Source organism: Nuphar pumila, chromosome 5 (genome assembly GCF_984573655.1).
Source record: "Nuphar pumila chromosome 5, dmNupPumi1.hap1.1, whole genome shotgun sequence".
Taxonomy (NCBI): Eukaryota; Viridiplantae; Streptophyta; class Magnoliopsida; order Nymphaeales; family Nymphaeaceae; genus Nuphar; species Nuphar pumila.
The window spans coordinates 44,856,002-44,878,848 of record NC_143253.1 but is presented as its reverse complement, the minus strand read 5'-3'; the positions used below and the strand labels follow the sequence as shown (position 1 = coordinate 44,878,848).

Genomic DNA, 22,847 nt, shown 5'->3' with positions numbered 1-22,847 from the left:
AATTCAAGAGATGAGGAAGAGGATAAGAAGAGTCCCTTGGAGATGGTATTTTTGATATATCGCACAATTCTCATTACGACCGCCATATGAACCGAAGTAGGTGCATGCTGAAACTGGCTCGCTGCATGAACCACATGAGCTATGTCTGGACGTGTGATGGATAGATAGGTGAGGGATCCGATTAATTGACGGTAGGGGGTTGGATCTTCAAGGAGAACACCATCTTCAAGTCTTAGTTTCGAATTGATAACTTCGGGAGTCTCAACTTTCTTTTCATCGGATATTCCTGATTTGGTACAAATTTCTGCAGCTAATTTCATTTGAGATAAGATGTATCCACGCGCGGAATAAGCCACTTCAATTCCTAAAAAATATCTCAAATAACCAAGATCAGACATATCAAAAGTATCTTTTAACATAGACTTAACATCATTTACTCCCTTTTTGTCATTCCCAGTGATGATCATATCATCAACATACAGCAGAAGCATAATAATGGAGTCACCTGTCCTTTTAACAAAAAGAGCAGTGTCAGTATAGCAAGAAGAAAAACCTAAATTGATTAATACATTACTAAACCTGTCATACCAAGCTTTAGGAGCTTGCTTAAGTCCATATAAGGCCTTTTTTAATTTCAAAATTTTTCCATCTAAATTCATACCTGGAGGCGGTTCCATATAAACTTCTTCATTTAAATTACCATTCAAAAAGGCATTTTTGACATCAAGTTGAAAGATTGGTCATTTTTTAACAGAGGCTATAGCAATAAGGGCTCGAACACTAGTCATTCGAGCAACTGGGGCAAAAGTTTCATCATAATCTACCCCATACTCTTGGGCATATCCTTTGGCTACCAACCTAGCCTTATATCTTTCTAATGAACCATTACTCTTAGTTTTTACCTTAAAAACCCATCTACATCCAATGAGTTTCTTGCCATTGGGAGGATCAATGATTTCCCAAGTTTGCGCCTTTTTAAGGGCATTAAGTTCAAGTTCCATAGCTTCATTCCAATGAGCATATTGTTTAGCATCATTGTAATGAGATGGTTCATAAAAGGAGTAAAGAGCAAGTAGGCATGCTCGAAAGTTAGGAGAAAAAGAGTCATAAGAAACAAATCTATTTGGTATCTTGGGAATACGATTTGATCTTCTTTGAGAGGTCTCTTCGATCGACTCACTTTGAGAGAATTTTTCAAGGGCACAAGGGGGATTTTTTTCATTCCTTCTAGAGTAGACTTGTATTTGTCTTGAAGCATTTTCTTCTAAGTTTTGATCATTATTTGGATGTTCAAAAAGATCTTCATTAAGAGATTCACTAGGATCAACATGATCATCTATGATATTTTCTTGAGGTAACAAGTCAAATAAGAAGGAATAGTCAATATTTTCATTTGGTTGGTGCGAAAAACCATTTTCTTCTTCGAGGAATGTGACATCTTTTGAGATATAAAGTTTGTTCTTAAGCATGTCAAAACATCAATATCCTTTTTGTTTTTCGCCATATCCTAAGAAAATACATTCAATAGCCCTAGGAGAAAGTTTATCATTTTTGCGAGTTAGAACAAAGCATTTACATCCAAAAATTCTTAATCTTTTATAATCGGGAGACATATTGTAAAGTTTTTCAAATGGAGAAAGATTTTTCAAAGAGGATGAAGGGGTTCTATTGATGAGATATGTTGAGGTTAGAACCGCTTCGGCCCAAAAGGATTTTGGGATATTTTTTGAAATCAATAACGTTCTTGTAGTTTCTATTATGTGCCTATGCTTTCTTTCCACAAGACCATTTTGTTGCGGAGTGTTAGGACAAGAACGTTGATGACAAATTCCATTTTCTTTTAAATAGCTTTGAAAATCATTAGACATATATTCACCTCCCGAATCAGATCTAAGAATAGATAGATTTCCCCAAAATTGATTTTTAATCATTGCATGAAATTCTTTAAAGAAGGAGAAGACTTCCGATTTGCGACTTAGGAAGTATATCCACGTAAATCGAGTGAAGTCATCAATAAAGACCACATAATACGAAAAACCTCCTTTAGACAAAATAGGGGAGGGTCCCCACACATCAGAATGAACAAGCTCAAATGGCCGAGTGGTAAAGTAACTTCTTTGAGGAAATGAAGTAGCTTTAGATTTTCCAAAAATACAATCTTTACAAGTCATGTGATTGTCTTTACAAGTATTGTTCAAAAACGGAAAAAGAGACATTTTTACAAAATTTGGATGACCAAGTCTCTCATGCCAAATTCCAATACTTTTGTCTTTTACAAGATTGCAAGATGACTTAGATGGAAGCGTCAAAAAGTCCATAAAATAGAGATCACCCCTTCTATGGCCTTGCCCAATCAGCTTCCCTGACTGGAGATCCTGCACGGTGCAATCTTTAGGTGAGAAAGAGACTTGGCATCCATGATCGGTGATTTGGGAAACGGAAAAAAGATTTAAATTAATTTTTGGAACGATTCTTACTTTAGGAACAAAAAAGTTTTGAGAATTTTTGAAGTCAAGTGTTCCAATACTTTCAATTTTTAATGATGTTCCATCGGCCGTTGAAACATAGGAGGACATGGGTTCGGAAAAAACATTTGAAAGAGAGTTTTTATGAGATGTCATATGAAAAGAAGCACCGGAGTCTAGTATCCACATACCTGGAGGTGATGAAGAGTAGGCGATGGCGGCTCCGGATGTTGAAGGAGAAGTCTTGAGAAGATGTTGGAGAACTTCAGAGATGTGATTTAGAGTTTCTTTGATATCTCCCTCTTTGGTACTTTCTTCCTTCTTTGGAGAATTTTCTCCAACCGCGACTACCTTTCCTTTAAGTTTTGGACAAACCGGTCTAATGTGTCCCGGTTCATTACAATAATGGCATATTATTCCCTTTCTAGGCCCATTACTATTTTTGTTGAAATGGGGAGGTCTATATGCTTTAACATTCGATCCGGGCCTAGTAATGGCCAAAACTTCATCACTCTTAATGCTCAGGCCAAGTCGAGTTTCTTCTTGACATATCTCGGCAAGGGCATCTTCAATAGGTAGGGGTTTGCTTCTATGGAGAAGAGATGCCCTAACTTGTTCAAATTCTGGGCGAAGTCCATGAAGAAATTGAAAAAAGTGCTCCTTTTCAATTTGTTCTCTTCTTAACTCGATATCTTGTGGAGCTACCCATTTAGGCTCAAGAAGGGCAAGTTCATCCCAAAGAGGGGTTAGAGAGCTAAAATAGTCCCGGACACTCATATCCATTTGTTTGGTGGAACGGATTTTTTCTTGACAAAAAAATTGTCGAGCAAGATCCTTTTGGGTATACATACCCTTAAGGAAAAACCAAGCCTCATTGGCCCTTCTAAATTTGGCAATATTAGCACAATTTTTAAGGTCAACATTGTTCATAAACCATGCCAAAATTTTGGCATGGTTACTTTCCCAATCCTCAACTTTGGATTGATGGTCATTGATAGCTTTGATGCGCTCATCGCCATCTAAAGCTTTTTCAATCTCATTTTCGATTTTAGTGAGAACAAGAGAGGGTTCGGGAGTAGTTCCCATAACAAAACCCCAAAGTTTCTTACCTCTTAGATGATTTTCCATAGCGGAGGCCCACATGAGATAGTTGGACCCATTTAGCTTAAAAGAAAGCTCCACTTTAGAGTCACGTTCCATCGGCACCAAATATACTTCCTTTCTTCAAAACTTTGAGAGGCACGCGTTCCAAGATAGCAAAAGAGAAGCCCAATCACCAACCGAGCTCTGATACCATGTAATGAAAAGAGGCGGAAGCACCAATAGAGCAAAAGGTACTCTTAAAGAGTGACCAACAAGAGTCAAGAATACAAGCACTAAAAGTGCACACACAAAACTCTCAAAAGTGAAAATGACTTAAAGTCATAAGTTGGATATTATTGAAGAAAGAAAGAGAAGGGTGAAAAACCCATACATTTACAAGGGGGAGCCTCCTCTTTATATAGAGGAGGAGAGCATAAAGGAGGACCATAAAGGGGGCTCCCTTCTAGTCGTTGGGAGCCCCAACGGTCATAAATATGACTGTTGGGGCCCCAACGACTAGATAGGTGGGGCCCCTTATGGTCTTAAAAGTAAAAAACTGAAAAAGAAAAAAGTAAAAAGAAAAAGGGGAAAAAGAAAGAAAAAAGAAAAAAGGTAAAAAAGAAAAGGTACAGGTGGAATTACCAAAACACCCCTATCGGGTTTTTGGTTTATACAAAACAGGAAAAAGCTATATTATGTATATATATATACGTATATATACTTATATATATACGAATGTATATATATAAGTATATGTATATATATATTTATATATACATAATTTAACAACATGTACATCTTTCAAGAAGATCCTTCCTCCATTCATTCCGACTATTCATCCTTGAAGCCTCACCAACATCAATTTTTTGATCTTGATTTTATATTTACTATTTCTGAATGTAATAAGCCAAGACTTTGGCGTAGTCGTCTTGGCCATTGTGGTCGCCATTTTATTGAAAAACTTATCTTGAATAATCTCATTCCTAAGTCCAGTCTGAGTTCAGAGGTCGTTGATACAAGGTGTTCTAGTTGTCATTTATGTAAAAGTCATATTTTACCATTTGCTTCCATTAATAAAGGAGCTTCAAGGCCATTTGAGGTCAATTGTTCAGATGTCTGGGGTCCTGCCTCAATTACTTCTCTTTCTGGCAGTAAATACGATCTTATTTTCATTGATAGTTACTCGCGTTATACTTGGATATTTTTTATGAAGCACAAATCAGAAGTATTTGGATTGTTGCAAAGATTTCATTCTTTTGTTCAAAATCATTTCTCTACTAACATTCTCAATTTCCAGTGTGATGGAGGAGGTGAATTCTCCTCGAGTGACTTTGTTAGTTTCCTTCAACATAATGGGATAAAGAGAAGAGTGTCTTGCCCGCATACACCTCAACAAAATGGGATTGCTGAGAGGAAGCATCGACATATTGTTGAGACTGCAATGAGCATGATGCACGGGAGCAATCTCCCTGTATTATTATGGACTGAGGCTTTTCACTCCACAGTTCATGTGATAAATCGACTGCCCATGAGTATCTTAGAAAATAAGTCACCATATTTCTCTCTATTTGGCATACAACCTGATTATCATGAATTATGTGTGTTTGGGTCTGTTTGCTATGTTCACATTGAGAGCTCACTAAGGCACAAACTCCAAGATAAAGCCTTAAAATGCAGGTTTATAGGATATGCAGAAGACTACAAAGGGTACAAGTGCTATGATCCCCTGAGTAAGCGTGTCAAAATATCAAGGAATGTAATTTTCGATGAAATAAACTTTGATGATCAGAATGCTAATTCAACCCTTCATGCTGATAACTCAAGCCCCAACGTTGAGGTATACTACCCATGGTTAAATTCAGAACTCTTTTCCAATGGTAAAGTAGACTGTCCAGCAAATTGCAGTTAGAAGGAGACACATGAGGAATCAACCAATGGAACTCAAACGGAAGAGACTGTTACACATGACTTGGAGCCAACAAGGTATAAGGGTGTTGTGTACACCCGACGAGAGAAATAGCCCTCATTCATTTTTTGTACAAGTACGGATCTATCTGATCCCGCTTCACAGATGATGGATATCAGAAGATCCTCACGGATTCGACATCCGCTTGACAGGTGGGTAAGTTATAAAAAATTTTCATTGGATTTTCAGTTGTTCTTGACATCCATAAGTAAAGAGGATGAGCCCCTCATGTTCTATCAAGCTGCGAGCTCTAGAAGATGGGTAGAAGCAATGAATGAAGAAATGGAGGCCTTACATGAATGTGGGACATGGGAGATTGTACCTAGACCACTAAACGGAAATGTTGTTGGGTCAAAATGGGTGTACAAGATAAAGTATAAACCAGATGGGAGCATCGAAAGGTACAAGGCTAGACTTGTAGCCAAGGGATTCACACAAGAGGAAGGCCAAGACTTTGATGAAACTTTTAGTCCTGTAGTTAAAATGGGGACCATTCACATTGTGTTGAGTCTAGCCATTAAACATGGATGGACATTGAGCCAGCTGGATGTAAAAAATGCATTTCTGCATGGGGATTTAAAAGAGGAGGTCTACATGGAACAACCCACTAGATATGCAGAACAAGACGCCAAAAAATATGTATGCAAGCTAAAGAGAGCACTCTATGGTTTGAAACAAGCTTCTCGTTCCTGGTTCGACAGTTTTTCTCTAGAGATACAAAGGCATGCCTTCTCTCGGTCCCTTCTGGATCACTCATTATTTATTCACAATGAACAAGGCGTCACTACTCTTCTATTGATATATGTAGATGACATCATCATCACAGGGAACTGTAAAAGTCACATTGAGCGGGTGAAGAAGTCATTAAATCAGAGATTTAAGATGAAAGATTTGGGAGAACTGCGATATTTTCTTGGGGTAGAAGTTGATAAAAGAAGTGATACACTCACCCTTACTCAACACAAATACACGTTGGACATTCTCAGCAGAGTAGGCATGACAGATTGTAAGCCGTTAACAACTCCAAGTGTAATTCATCAGAAACTGAGTTCAAAGGAAGGGGATATATATGGAGATCCCACTAAGTATCGCAGCTTAGTTGGCATGTTGCAATACCTGACATTTACTAGACCTGATATAGTATACTCGGTTAATCAGGTATCCCAGTTTATGCATGAACCTCGTATGTCACATATGGAGCGAGTCAAACGTATACTTCGTTACCTGAAGGTTACAGTTGGTGATGGGCTGATATACAAGAAAAGAGAATTAGATCCAGGCGGGGGCTATGAGATCGTCATTTATGCTGATGCTGATTGGGCGGGTGATCCAGATGAACGACGATCAGTATCCGGTTATTGCAGCTTCATTGGACCAAACTTGGTATCCTGGAGCAATAGAAAACAAAGGGCGGTTGCTAGGTCAAGCACTGAGGCTGAATACAGATCGATGACTGCTGCCACGACTGAGGCTACATGGATAAGACATCTCCTGACAGAAATGGGAGAACCGATTGCTCGGTCACTGCTACTGTGTGACAATCAAAGTGCCATCAACATGTCCTTCAATCCCATCCACCATAGTCAAGCAAAGCATATTGAAATAGATCAACATTTTATTAGGAAAAAGGTTGAAGATAAAGAGATTGAGCCCATGTATGTGCCAACTGAAGAACAAGTTGCTGACATCCTCACTAAAGGGTTGACAAAGGACAAATTTTGGTTTCTGAAAGGCAAGTTGTTCATGGTTCAACACCATGCACAACTTGAGGGAGGCTGAAAAGAAGTCGTCATTATGTATATGCAGGACCCGACCCGATTTATATACTGGATCGGGTCCAGACCCAATCAATATAATGTAAATTAGCATGTTATTAAGGGGTATTTCTGTACCCTAGATTTTTTATACTGAACATATTAATAGAATGAAAGGCACATCCACGATTGACTGACGCCCTTTCTCTGGAATCTGTCTCTCTCTTTCTCTCTCTCTCTCTCTCACGGTGACAGGTCTGTGTAAAGATCAATGACTCTTTTCTCACAATGGGTCCTCCTCTCCTTCTTCTTTGCATCAAGAGAGGGATAGAGAGAGAGTGGAGTTTACAAAGTACCCCTTCCCTTTAAAAATAAAAGCACAAAAATTTCAAATACCCCCTTTTTAAAATAATTTTATTTTACCTCTCTTTTACATTTAAAATATTTTTTCTTTCCTTTAAAATCAGTTCAGAACTAAATGAGGTTGATTTATAATATGCCTAATGGGTCTGGATAGATCTAATATAACAAATTTGGATTCCTTAAGAGATTATATATATAGCCGTGTCCATGTACCCACATTTTTTGAACTTGCCGTATCGTACCCTCCGTATCCGCACCCATACCCATGTGACATAGAGCGTATGTAATTTTCATTCTTAATCTTATTTTCCCTGACAAGATGGTGCCTTCTTTTTCTTGTTTCCATTGTATACTCGTTGGTGTCATTTTGGTGGCAATTTTTTATTTTTTTATGGTTATGATTGGTCACATCCAAGTACTAGAAGTCTATTGTATTGTGCCTATATCTTATCCAACTTGCCGCCTGTTCTCTTCCTGTTTGACATGCTACTTTCTTCTCTTTTACATGTAATGCATACAATGTGCTATAAATTCTTCCGGTTCACTAGTACCTGTTCTTTGGATCAACCAATGTTTTTGTACCACGACTTTCATATTGTAAGACTATCATTCTGTAATGAAATATGCGGAAAAGAAATGTATGTCCTACAATGGACATTCACATATAGAAATCAAAGAACAAGTCCAAAAGAGGACATACACAAAAGCCAAAAATGGCTAGAAAGCATAAAATCTTATAAATGCACTAAAGGGCTTGTAGAAGCCACACTTTACAAAGGGGGAGACCCCACTTATTTATAGGCAAGAGAGGAGTGAGGGAGAGTTAGAGAAAAGCAAGAGAGAGGGACCATTGGGAGTCCCAACAAGGAGTCGTTGGGCTCCTAACGGTCACAATTGTGACCGTTGGGGGCCCAACGACTCTTTGTTGGGGCCCCCAATGGCTGTGCATTAAATGCACAAAAAGAAAAATAAAAAAGACAAAAAGAAATGGAAAAAAATAGAAAAGGAAAAAGGAAAAAAATAGAAAAAGAAAAAGACTAAAATGCCCCTATTGGGCGAGTTACAGAATTACCCCTTATCGGGTAGAATATATATATATATATATAAATATATATTACATATATATTTTAACACCTTCCCTCAAGCTTTACGGGGATACAACGAAAAGCTTGTTGAGAAGAAACATGAAACGAGGGGCAACAAGAGCTTTGGTGAAGAAGTTCGCCAACTGGTACTCGGATGTGACATAGGGCAGTGTAATGGTTCCTTTTAGGTATTCATCTCGAACATAGTGGCAATCCATCTCAATATGTTTAGTACGCTCATGGAAGGTGTGGTTGCTTGCAATATAGATAGCACTCTTGTTATCACAACACATCTTCGAAGGGATTGAGATGACGATGCCCATATCACAGAGGAGACTTCTAAGCCACACAAGCTCCATGGTTGTAGTGGCCATTGCACGATATTCCGCTTCAGTTGAGGACAATGATACTTTATGCTGCTTCTTGCATCTCCAAGAAATCATAGAGTCACCTAGGAAAACACAAAAACCAGTGGTTGAGACTCTATCATTGAGATTTCCTCCCCAATCAGCATCTGTATAAGTAATTAAATCAAGTGATGATGAAGAGGAAAGAAAAACTCCCTTAGTTATGGTGTTTTTAATATATCTGACAATCCTTAAGACTGCACTCATGTGCACAGTTGTAGGTGCATGTTGAAATTGACTGACGGAATGAACTGCATGAGCTATGTCTGGCCGAGTGATGGATAAGTATGTCAGAGACCAAACGAGTTGACGATAGGGAGTAGGATTCTCGAGAAGTGTCCCATCTTCTAGCCTTAGCTTTGCATTGATAACCTCAGGGGTTTCTGTCTTTTTATCATCCGAAATTCCAGACTTAGCACAAATGTCAGCAGCAAGTTTCATCTGAGAGAGAATATACCCTCGGGGTGAATATGCAACTTCAATACATAGAAAATATCTTAAGAAACCAAGGTCAGACATGTCAAAATTTTCTTAATATCATGGATTCCTTGCTCATCATTTCCAGTGATGATCATATCATCAACATATAGTAGTAAAATAACTACAGAGGACCCTGCACTTTTCACAAATAACGCAGTGTCAGTATAACAAGAACGGAGATTTAAGCTAGTCATTACATTGCTAAATCTGCCATGCCAAGCTTTTGGAGCTTGTTTTAACCCATATAGTGCCTTTTTTAGTTTAAGAACTTTGTTTTCACCAATAGATACTCCTGGTGGAGGATCCATATAGACCTCTTCACTTAGTTCGCCATTAAGAAATGCGTTCTTAACATCCAATTGATAGATAGGCCATTTTTTAATGGATGCAACCGCAATAAGAGTCCTAACACTAGTCATTCTAGCTACGGGAGCAAAGGTTTCCTCATAGTCTATTCCGTACTCTTGAGTATATCCTTTAGCTACCAACCTAGCTTTATACCGTTCTAATGACCCATCACTTTTAGTTTTAATTTTGAAGACCCATCTACATCCAATAGACTTCTTTCCAGTGGGTAATGAAGTTATTTCCCAAGTTTTAGCCTTTTCAAGGGCACTAAGTTCTAGTTTCATGGCTTAAACCCATTGAGGAATGTTTTTGGCTTCATTATAGTGTGATGGTTCATGATAAGAGTGTAATGCAATTAGACATGCCCTATACTTAGGTGTTAGGGATTCATAGGAAACAAACCTATTAGGAGGATTGGAGATTCGACTAGATCTCATTAAAGAGGTTTCTTCTATGTTGGAACTTTGAGAGTATTTTTCTAAAGCACTTATGGGAATTTCTTGACCACGCCTAGTATAGGTTTGAATTGATCTATTTTCAACATCATTACTTCCATTTTCATCATTACTAAGAGGAGTATCCTCTAAATCATTAAGAACATCCTCTACATGAGGAGTCACATCTTCTTGAGAGAGAAGATCAAATAAGAAAGCATATTCGCTTTCATCAATATCCTTATTTTTCTCAAAACCGTTCTCATTTTCTAAAAAAGTAAATCTTTGGATACATATAGTTTGTTGCTTTTGGGATCGAAGCACCTAAAACCTTTTTGATTTTCTCCGTATCCTAAGAACACACATTCGATAGCTTTGGGAGATAGTTTATCTCTTTTATGTGTAAGGACAAAACACTTACACCCAAAAATTCTTAATCTATTAAAATCGGGTATTCTTTCAAAAAGTTTTTCATATGGAGATATATTTTGAAGGGATGAGGATATCATTCTATTTATCAAATAAGTGGAGGTTAAGGCGGCTTCGGCCCAATAGCATTTTGGAATTTCTTTGGAAATGAGAAGAGTCCTAGAGGTTTCCAAGATATGTCTATGCTTTCTTTCGGCTAGACCGTTTTGTTGGGGAGTCCTAGGACATGACCTTTGATGACAAATTCCATTGGTTTCCAAATATTCTTGAAATTCATTTGATAGATATTCTCCACCGGAATCGGATCGAAGAATGGAGATATTAGTTGAAAATTGATTTTTGACAATCATATGAAACTTTTTAAAAAAGTTAAAGACTTCGGATTTTAGATTGAGAAAATAGATCCACACATATCGAGTGAAATCATCAATGAAAGTAACATAATACGAGTATCCTCCTTTTGATATGACCGGAGAAGGACCCCAAACATCCGAATGAACTAGTTCAAAGGGTCCTTTTGACACAAATGTTCTCTTTGGAAAGGGGGTGGATTTCATTTTTCCAAAAATACAACTCTTACAAACAAAATGTTTCTCATTACAAAATTTCTTTCCAAAAGGAAAGGAGTACATTTTTGAGAAGCTTGGATGTCCAAGTCTTTGATGCCAAGTTTCTATATTTTTATCTTGGACATGATTACAAAAAGAGTTGGTGGGAAGTTTCAAATTGGTCATGTAGTAGAGATCTCCCCTCCTATGGCCTTGCCCAATCCGCTTCCCGGACTGGAGATCCTGTATAAAGCAATCCTTGGTTGAGAAGGAGATTTCATATCCATGATCACATATTTGAGAGACAGATAAGAGATTTAAATTAAGTTGAGGTACTACTCTTACATTTGGCACAAAAAAATCTTTTGAAAAATCTAAGGTTCCAAAGCTTTTAACTTGTAAAGAGGTACCATCGGCGGTGGAGACAAAAGAATTTTTGGAGTTGCTATATACATTGGATAGTCCATTTTCAATAGGGGTCATATGAAAAGATGCTCTAGAGTCAAGAATCCAAGAAGGCGTACCTGGAGAAGAAGAAGAGGCAATGGCGGCTCCCGAAGTTGACGGCGATTTGAGTAGAATTTGAAGTGCTTCGGATAGTTGAGCAAGGGAGAATGACTCTTTCCCTTTCATTGGCTCCTCCTTTTGGGGAATTTCTTCAATAGTAGCAACTTTACCTTTGGAGGCTCATTTATCTTTGGACAATTAGGTCTTATATGACCCGGTTCTTGACAATGATGGCAAATAGCTTTCCTATAATTGCCATTATAGTTATTTTGCCTCCCAAAGTGTGGAGGCTTATATGCTTTCATATGATTGCCGGGTCTAGACACGGCAAGAACTTCATCTCCTCCCTTAATCATGCCAAGACGAGTTTCTTCTTGGCATATTTCGGCTATGGCATCTTCCAATGGAAGCGGTTTTGATCTATGAAGAAGGGAGGACCTTACTTCTTCATATTCGGGCCTAAGCCCATGTAAAAATTGGAAAAAGTGTTCTTTCTCCATTTGTTCTCTTCTCATTTCAACATCTTCACTTGATACCCATTTGGGTTCAAGAAGGGATAGCTCATCCCATAAAGGTTCAAGAGTGCTATAGTAATCTCTTACACTCATTTCACCTTGCTTAATGGTACGAATTTTTTCTTGGATAAAGAATTGACGAGCAAGGTCTTTTTGGGTATACATACCTTTCATAAAGAACCATGCTTCATTTGCTAAGCGGAACTTGGCAATGTTGGCGCAAATCTTTAGCTCCACGTTGTTCTTGAACCATGCAAGAATTTTTGCATGCTTACTTTCCCAATCTTCTACCTTGGATTGGTGATCTTCAATAGCCTTCATGCGAGCACTTCCTTCTAGAGCCTTTTCTTGATCACCATCTATTTTTGTAAGTTGAAGTTGAGGTTCCTTAATGGTGCCCATCACATATCCCCAAAGCTTTTTACCTTTGAGGTTGTTTTCCATGGCGGCGGCCCACATCATGTAGTTCGTACCGCTAAGCTTGAAGGAGAGATCAATCTTTTGTTCTCCTTCCATTATATAATCAAGAATGGAGGACAAACAAAGAGAGAGAGAAAACTAGACAACTAGCTATATGAAACAAGAGCACAACCAAGGCTCTGATACCATGTAATGAAATATGCGGAAAAGAAATGTATGTCCTACAATGGACATTCACATATAGAAATCAAAGAACAAGTCCAAAAGAGGACATACACAAAAGCCAAAAATGGCTAGAAAGCATAAAATCTTATAAATGCACTAAAGGGCTTGTAGAAGCCACACTTTACAAAGGGGGAGACCCCACTTATTTATAGGCAAGAGAGGAGTGAGGGAGAGTTAGAGAAAAGCAAGAGAGTGGGACCATTGGGAGTCCCAACAAGGAGTCGTTGGGCTCCCAACTGTCACAATTGTGACCGTTGGGGGCCCAACGACTCTTTGTTGGGGCCCCCAATGGCTGTGCATTAAATGCACAAAAAGAAAAAGAAAAAAGACAAAAAGAAATGGAAAAAAATAGAAAAGGAAAAAGGAAAAAAATAGAAAAAGAAAAAGACTAAAATGCCCATATTGGGCGAGTTACAGAATTACCCCTTATCGGGTAGAATATATTTATATATATATATATAAATATATATTACATATATATTTTAACACATTCATCCGGGGAATCAACTCTGATCAATATGATCTTACAAGCAGAAAATCTATTATTTATAGGTTATACAAGGTTACAGGCATGCTGACTTGTTATTTGGTTTGAAAACATTCTTGGCCTGCCTCCTTTCTTGGTCTTCCTTGGAAAGCAATAGAAGTGATTTATGGTCCTTTTCATCATAGCTTCTAACTATTTCATGAAATGTCCATTTGCTTTAACCTTGTTTAAAATGCTTATATGACTATTCCTATAAAATTCTTTACTCACATAGTTTGTTCTCTCATTTTTTGGCTCTTCTAAATCATCATATTGCACCTACCTTAATTACTTATGTTAGACATTAGTAAGTAATTTTAAACAATTATTAAGCTCTGTATTTCCCTTCCCTGTGAAAACATAAACATAAAATGTGTGTAGTTGAGAGTGAGAGGTAGGACAGAATGAAGTCCTCATTTGTATGATAGCTTTTCAAGAGCATAATGCCACATCAATCAAACAAAAACTAAATAATGGAGGATTGTGATCATTGAAAATTTTTTCCTCTTGGTTCCTCTTTTTCTTTCTAACATCTATTCCCTTTTTGAAGGGTAATAAAAGATAGAAAAGAAAGAAGAGAGAGAAACTCTTTTGCAAAGGTCTCACTTGACCTTAGTTTTGAAAATGTTTTGAAATTACTCACATTCGTGTTTTGAAAATTTGCGAAAAAATGGAGAGACAGGATTCGCTCGTCGGTACGAGGTTCGACCGTTCCTGGCGCCTTTACCAGGGGTAATCGAACCAAGGATCGAACTTATGCCTTTTGCTTTGCCTAAATATTGTCTAAGAATTTATTCTTAATTTAAGAAAATGCACAAGGAATCATGTTTGTGCAATGTAAATGCAGAGATTTATGCTTTTGAGAAGAATAATTTTTAAAACCTTTGGATTTATCCAAGTGATTTTTGAAATAAATTTGAAGATACTTGGAGAAATGATTCAAAGGGTTTGAAATTGGTTTGAAAAAGTTAGATTTTGAATCTAACTTAGAACTTTGAACAATGGATCTGGAAGAAGAGACTTTGAAATTCTAATTCTTGGAATAATTAGAGTTTGGAAAATAAATCTTGGATGAAGAGAAAGGAGAATTGGAAATTAGAATTTTGAAGTAAGAATGAAATTTCAAAGTTAAGATGAACTTTGAATTTGGATCGATTTTCAAGAATCGATTTTGAAAAGGGATTTTTGGTTTTGAGTTTTGAATTCAGAACCTGAGATAGGAATTTTTGATTTGGAAATTGAATTTAGACTTGGAGAAATAGATTTAAAAGTGGTTTTGGAAAATAGAAATTGAAATTGGAATCTTGAAATCCAGATGAAATTTGAAAATGGAATTGAATTTGGAATTGGATTTGGAAATCAAATTGAAAAATGGAACTGGATTTGAAAAATCTGAATCCAAGATGGAATTGGATTTGAAAATCTAGAATCCTAGATGAAATTGGATTTGAAATCTGGAATCCTAAATGGAATTGAATCCGAAATCTAGAATCCTAGATGGAATTAGATCCGAAATCTGGAATCCAAGATGGAATTGGATTTTAAATCTAGAATCCAATATGGAATTGGATTTGAAGTCTGGAGTCCTAGATGGAATGAGATTTGAAATCTGGAATCCAAGATGGAATTGGATTTTTGAAATCCCGAATTCAAGATGGAATTGGATCTGAAATCCGGAATTCAAGATGGAACTTTAAAAATTGGAATTGGTTCCAAGAATTCCAGATAGACCTTTAAGATGGATTTGGATTTGGGAATCCAGATTGAATTTAATTTTGGAAGTGGATTTGAGAAATCCAAGTGGAATTCGAAAATGTGGAGTTGGATTTGAGAAATCCTGATTGAATTTGAAAAATGGACTTGAATTTAGCACTAATCTTAATCTCAAAGTGATTTGAAGATTAAAAACTCAGAAGATTTCAAAGGAACTTGGGAATTTGAGAACTTGAAGTGAAGAATAAAAAATAAACTTGGTTTAAAACTTGAATTTTTGAAATCAGGTGATGAATCTGGGATTTTAAAGTTGAATTGAACTTTGAAATTCAATCTGGAATATTGAATTGAATTTGAAATTGAATCCTGAAAATGAATTTGGAATTTCAAAGTTGAATTGAGCTTTGAAATTTGATTTGAATTGGAAATTAAATTTTGAATTTAGAGATGAATTTGAAATTTTAAAGTTAAATGGACTTTGAAATTGAAATATTGAATTTTGAAAAATAAGATAGAATTGAGAATAGGAAGATGAATTTGAATAAGAATTGAAGATTGATTTGAGAAATGAAGAAGATATTTGAAGAATCATCTCAAAGTCACTTGGATTTTTGAAGAAAATTTGAAATAATTTGAAAAATATGATGTAATTCTATCATAAATGATGAATGGATTAAAGAATTTTGAAAATTGGATATTGAAAAACATATTTCATTCTTTAGGAGAATTAAAATAAGATTAAGATATAATACATCCCTGACTATGGTCATAAAATGTATTATAAAATAATGTGTATTTAAATTCAGATAAAGAATAAAATACATTTTGGTGCCTTTATAGAGTTTGAAATGAAATTAACTCTCAATATATCCTGACTATGGCCATTGATAAAAGAAGAAAAGTTCAGAAAATATGATGATTTTTGAAAGAGATCCAGTGTGGATCCAATGTTATTCCATAAAAGATAAGAATCCTAAGCATTGTCCACATTTTGACTATGACCATCAATGTGGGTCATTTGCTTAGGGATTAATTACCTCTTATTAGAATGATGCATATGTCATTCGTGTTCCCATTCGTGAATTTTCGAAATAAAAGAGAAAAATGACATAAAACAAATAATTCTAGAAAATATGCATGCTCATACATTCTAATCTAAGATTGGAAAAATAAATTTCTCATTAATGTCTAATTATTACAACCTTTGAAAAAGTAAAATTTCTAATCTAAGAGAGAAAATAATACTTTCCACAGATTTCCTGCAAAACATGGTTAGTATAAAGCGAAATGCAAAGGAAAGCACATGAGAAAATGAAGAATGTCATATCAAAACCCAACCGGTACGTGAGGAGACATATATCAAAAATGTATATGGAGATGCATGTTTATATAAAAATACATACATATATACAAGAATGGATATGAGGGTATACATGTACTCTTATGACCAAAATCTTAATGTGAGAGTTTGAACATACCTACATGATGCATAGGAAGGAGATAATTGCAAAAGGTCATGATGCTAATGAAGGGTAGGGAATAACTATGAAGAAAGTGCAAAGGTGATTGGTGGTGATGGAATGCAGGTGAAGATAGCTATATGTGCTGTGCATTTGTGAAGATGCTGGAGTATGAAAACACGGCTAAGTGAAGTGAAGTGTATGCTGAAAGTGTAACAGTACCTCAGTGGAGTGTAAAGTGAGTGTGGGTATTACAAGTGAACATGCAGGTATAAGATGCTAGTGCAGAAGTGTAAAAACTGTGGCAGCAGATGACGCAGGGTGTGCTGCTGGAAATGTGCAGGGTTGCAGCAGAATGGATTAGAACATTACACAAGTGGTATTTAGAAGGTAATATGAGGCTAAGAGGGAGCTGTAAGACACATCAGATGAATGCTGTGTATGCTACAGTATGCAGCAGGTGGCGGTAGTGATGAAAGGTGTTGCACACGCTGTAGATGTAGCAGTGTGCTGTGTGATGGCTTGAAGGGGATATGCTATAAGAAATGGGAAAACATATCTATCTAGATGGTGTTGTAACGTAAAAAAAAGATATACAAACTAATGGAAAATGATAACCATGAGTGCAAGATGCATTAAGAGAAAGAGGGAGGTCGAAGTCAAGCTCCAGGCTTTGCACCAACTCTTGATTTTTAAAAGAAATTAAACCTCCAGTACCATGTAAAAATATCCATTCTCGGTTAACCCACTCTCAGATGGGATAAACCCATCTCTTATGCTGAAGATTCAGATTTAACTGAATGTCTTGTCTCATGCTGTGATAAACCACCAATGCCCATGCCTTGATTGATGGTCACATCTGAATTCCACTTCTGGATTTTTTTGTACAACAATCCATTTCAAACAATATGCCCCAACCTAGGCAATTGAAAAATGATATTTCAAGTTCACCAGGAACAGACCCACCTGCTGTCATTCTTTATGACTTTCAGTTGCTCACAATTCTTATGCTTGGATATACAGCTCTTCGGAGCATATCAATGCAATCCTCATTCTGTCCTTGAGTCTACACAACCCAAAGGTAAGCAGGATTAGGGCTTACTTTTACAGAATCATTTGTACCCCATGTCCTGCTGATATAGCTGCTGGAGCAGCTTTGGCGGCGGCTGTTGTGGCTGATACAAGTGCTTCGGCACGCACCAATGAGGAAGTGAAGGTGGACCTATAATGTGGATGGTAGCAGGGGATGTATGCGCGTAGGTGGAGCAGGGTGATAAGGAGAATGATGAGCAAGGGCAGGAGGGGATATACACATGGCCGTGAATAGTGCCGTTTGCAGATTTTTTTACATACATGATGATGGACAGAAGATAGGATGTGTTGAATTTAAAAGAGGCTTAAAGGAAATGCAAAACAATAGGAATCACAGGGGGATATAGGTGGGTATGCGGTGGATTGATAAAAAAAAAATGCAATGTCTAAAACGCTGGAACAAAATGCTAAGATGATACACCAATAGACCTATGTTATGGTGCGCTCATGCTTGGAAACCCAGGTTAATGCTACAGCACTTCGACTTTATGCCGAAAATTAGAGCGATCAACGATACCTAGGCGAATCAGGAAGGCGATCAGCTCATGTTTCTTGACTGAACCATCATGATTGAGTTCAATATAGAATTGATTGTGATAAGCATAAGGTGTTTATGCGAAATATGCAGGAGCCATAATCCAGACTTCATGATAAAATTAAATGTAAAAGGAGCTAGCACTTTGCTTTAGTGAAGTGGATCAAAATTCGGTTAGCTTTGAGCAAATTAAATATTCATCCATTTGTTTTCCCTTTTTTTTAGCACAACGAGCATATCACGACAGACATTGGAGAATATCGACAATGCTGCGTTATGACCAAAATGAAATGACAACAGGTCAATCACAGAAGGCTTAAAACAGAACAGATTCGGATGACTCTTACTGTAACAATTATCCCTCAAAAATAAAAGAAACACAACAGAAATCAACAACGAATGAGTAGGCAACATCAATTCGATAAAATGACTCATGCTATGATACAGATGAAATTTAATGAACATATCCGAATGTGATGAAGCTTTGTGAATATGATGCAGATGAATCAGTATGGATGATATGAATCAGAACGACTAATGATAGGGAAAATGACAGGGGAAACCACTAAATTAATGAGCCATGAGATCTAAAGAAAGGAAATGCATGGAACGTTTCAGCAGAAATACAGGGAAGATGCTAGTGATGAAAACGACATTCCAGAAATTGAAAATATACCAACAAAGTATGGAAATGGAAATATAGATGATATTTTAAAACAAGAGCATGGCAAGGATGAAAACCACGAATCTGGTATTATAAAAGCGGGACATCCAACATATACCGATAATATTTTCCACTAGAAAAAAAAAACGAATCGAAGAAAACAAAAATCAAAATGTAGGCCGACTTACCATGAGAAAACCAGAATTCCTATATAAATAGGAAATTGAGATAACAGAATGAAATCAAAATAAAATTGACTATGGATCAGAAGGCAATGTAAACAGCAAGATAAACGAAGAGAAAGGAAAATAAAACATAAACAAAGTGTGTTGGAATGAGGTCATTCCGTTACTGTTGCACAGAGATGGGTTGAGGTTGCTATTGGCAACTCAATACCATCGATGGTGCGTTAATGGGGCTGAAAATAGGAAAAATTAAAAGAAAATCAGAGGAAAACAAAGGGGAAGAGGGGTACTTACCGAAGCGGGTTGCAAAGATTCTGAAAGAGGGAGCCGAGGCTCCTTCAGTGGCTCAGAGGAGAAGAGATCAGAGGGAAAGGGGGAAGAAGAAGGCGATCATCAGATGGAGAGGTGAGAACAGATCCCTTGAGATGTAATGGATGATTGTTTATATAGAAAGGGCAAGAAGAATCGAGAAAAGAGGAAGGATCCAGAAGTGGGGTGATCGAAGGGTGGTTCGTGAAGGAGGAGGCAGGAGAAGCGGTGATCGCCCTTCGATCCTCTGCGACGGTTTTTCAAGGAAAAGTCATTGCAAATTTTGCAACAGGGGTCCTTTTTTTTAGAAATTTTCAAAACGACTGTCATTTTCAAAAGTTTTTTTTTCTAAAAGGGGCTTTAACAAAGTAATACCTTCAAAAAAAAGGGGGGGGGGGTTCTAAACTATTTATTTTTGTATTTTCTTTTTCTATTTCGATTTTTTTTGTTCTTTTCTTGGCACTTTCTATTTTTTTTGTGTTTTTGAAGTAAAACTCTTAAAATATGGAAAAATAAAGGATTTTTGACTATTTTTGCAAAAATTTAAAAATATTTACAAAAGAAGAGTTTTCTGAGAATTCAGGTTTATCCTTTGGAATTTTCTTCAGAAAATGGGTTTGGATCCAGTTTTTGAGCAGATATTCGAGTTTTGGATCTCGATTTGAGGAATATAGAACAGTGGATCCAAATGGATACCGGATGGACTGTCTGAGCCTTTCAGAAATTATTTTTGGTATTTTGTAATTTCAATTTGAAAATTGGATAACGAGGCTCAGATTCGGATTTTGATACTGGATCCGGATCCGAAATTGAGTCAGAGACATAAAATGGATTTGGATTCCAGTGAATCCGAGAAATAACTGGAATTTTAGCTCAAAGTCGACTCAATTACTCAGAAAATGGGGGCCAGGGGCAAAAGGGGATTTTTTTTACAAAATTTTGAAAAATTTGGGGTGTTCACAAGGATGTATAACTTTAGATTGGGTATTCTCATGTCAAATGTTACAACATGAATCTGAAGCCTTTGCCTCAAAAAATTGTGATTAAGATATTGATAAATGTGTGATTCTTATATGACTTGTTAGCACTAGGTGTAACAGCATTAGTCATTTTGGTTCTGTTGATGGTCTGGCCTTTCCATAGTAGTAACGTGGCAGCAGAAATAGCCAAGCTAAGCAGTGATCTAATAGCCAGTCATGGTAGAGTTGGTGGAGATGGTGCCATGCAGGGATCCTTGACAATACTATGAATTCCAGATTTTTTAAAAGCCTATGCCCACTAAATGTAGTTAGGAAATTTTGGATTTTCTGCTATATAAATATAAATTTTCCTGATGTGTATTCTTGAACTAGTTGCTTATAGAGAACTCTTGAATTAGCTTGAGTGGAATTACTTATATTGTCAAGCATGCCACAATTTTGGACTATCTGACTCCGCATGTTTGGATCTGAGGTTTCTGGTGATGTTATCTGCTAAGTATTCAACAGCAGATTGTGAAAATGTAGCCTCCACATCCATGGATCATATATCTTATAACATCTATATATATTTTTTATGATATAGATGGTAATTACATCCAGAAAATGACTTTGTCCTTAATGTACCACTAGGTTTTGCCTAAAGTTAGTTTTGAAGTATTATGATCTTATATTTTCTGTTTCATTGTCCAGGTTCAATGAAAAATTTCCATATTTTTCTATTCATTTTCAAATTGTTTCTTACAGGTTTAAGTTGCCTCCAGAGAAGTTATGGGTTAGTGTTTTCCTGGATGATGATGAGGCATTTTCCATCTGGCACAAAGAGGTAGGTCTCAAACAATCTATGTGGATTATTATCAAACATATTCCCTAAGTTATGGTTTATATCTTTTTTTTACATACTGAAGACTTGTGTGCAGTTCTGAACGTCATGTTATATTCATCTTATTCTTCTTGAATGTAGCTCTCCATTGCACAATTCTTTGGTTCATCTTATGCATATAGGCCTATGTTACTGTTAAAATGTAATGTGTAATATATATATATATATATATATATAATTTAATATTATTATATTTTCTTTTATTATTTTCTTTTATTATTTTATTATTTTTCTTTATTTTCTTTTTTAGCATCTAGTTCAATAGAAACTAGATATTTGATCCAGTCAAGTTCCTGTTGGAACTTGACTGTGCAAATAGCTGTTGGACTGTAGTCCAACAGCTATAATAAATGCTGTTGGACTACAGTCCAACAACTATAATAATAAATGCTGTTGGACTGTAATCCAACAGCTATATTAAGAGACGTTGGAATCCAACGTCTCTTTTGGAGAGCTCAAAATGAGCTCTCCTCTCTCCCACTTTTTTGTATATATAGGGGTGAACCCCTTCAATGTATATAACCATGCTTCTTAAGCATTTTGTTCATGAATAAAGTATTATTTATTTTTCAAGTGTTCTTCCTTTTATACCCTTTCAAGGGTCATGCTTGTAGTGTCTCCAATAGACACTTGTTTGTGAGTTATTTGTGCATTTGTTGAAGACCACCATTTCATTACATGGTATCAGAGCTACGAAATCCTTAGATCTTGAAGTGCTTCCGCCTCGATTTCCGTGCCACATTTACAAAAGGTGTTTCATCACCTTGTTCTTGGCTCAAGAAGATTTGTTTGAAGAAAGGCGAACTTGTGCTACAAAAAGAAATTTGGTTTTGTATCCTCTCTTATTCTTTTGTCTACTCTTTTTCTTTTCTTTTTATTTTTTTCTCTCTCTCCTCCTATTTATTCCTCTCTTACCCTTGTAAAAGATGGATGACAATGATAAGATCACCATCATTCCTATGAAGCTAAATGATACTAACTATGTAATGTGGGCTTCGATTATGAAGCACCACATTTGGGGAAAAGGTTTATGGGGTATAGTGGATGGTTCCAATTTGGAACCTAAACTATCTCTTACCAAGAAAGAGGGTGATAAAGAGGTTCCTCTAACGGAAGAAGAGAAGAGTAAGGCGTTAGCCACTTATGAAAAGAAATGGAAAGAATGGAGGATAGGGCATGCAAAAATTATGTCATGGCTCATCAATAGCATAGACATTAAAAAATGCTCTAGTCTAGCTAAGTTTGAGCATGCCGATAAGGCTTGGGAATACCTCAAAAACATGTATTCCCTTAAAGATATTGCACATGTATGCAATTTACAAGATAAAGTTCGGACAATGACTCAAAAAGATAAAACTATTCGAGAATATTATAATGAGTTGTCCGAACTTTGGGAAGAGTTGGCTCTTCTTGAGCCCAAATGGCATTGTGCCGAAGACATCGAGCTTCGCCAAAAGCAACTCGATATGGAACA

General features: G+C 36.6%; 1 protein-coding gene across 1 annotated transcript in view; it reads left to right on the top strand.

Moving 5' to 3' along the window:
• Positions 1 to 22,847, top strand: part of EMB1030 (Alanyl-tRNA synthetase, class IIc) — an 82,453-nt gene that overhangs the window by 39,588 nt on the left and 20,018 nt on the right. Inside the window, exon 5 of the mRNA XM_090006070.1 lies at positions 21,238 to 21,316. Coding sequence (XP_089862196.1) covers positions 21,238 to 21,316 — 79 coding nt within the window. The remainder of the gene's footprint in view (positions 1 to 21,237; positions 21,317 to 22,847) is intronic.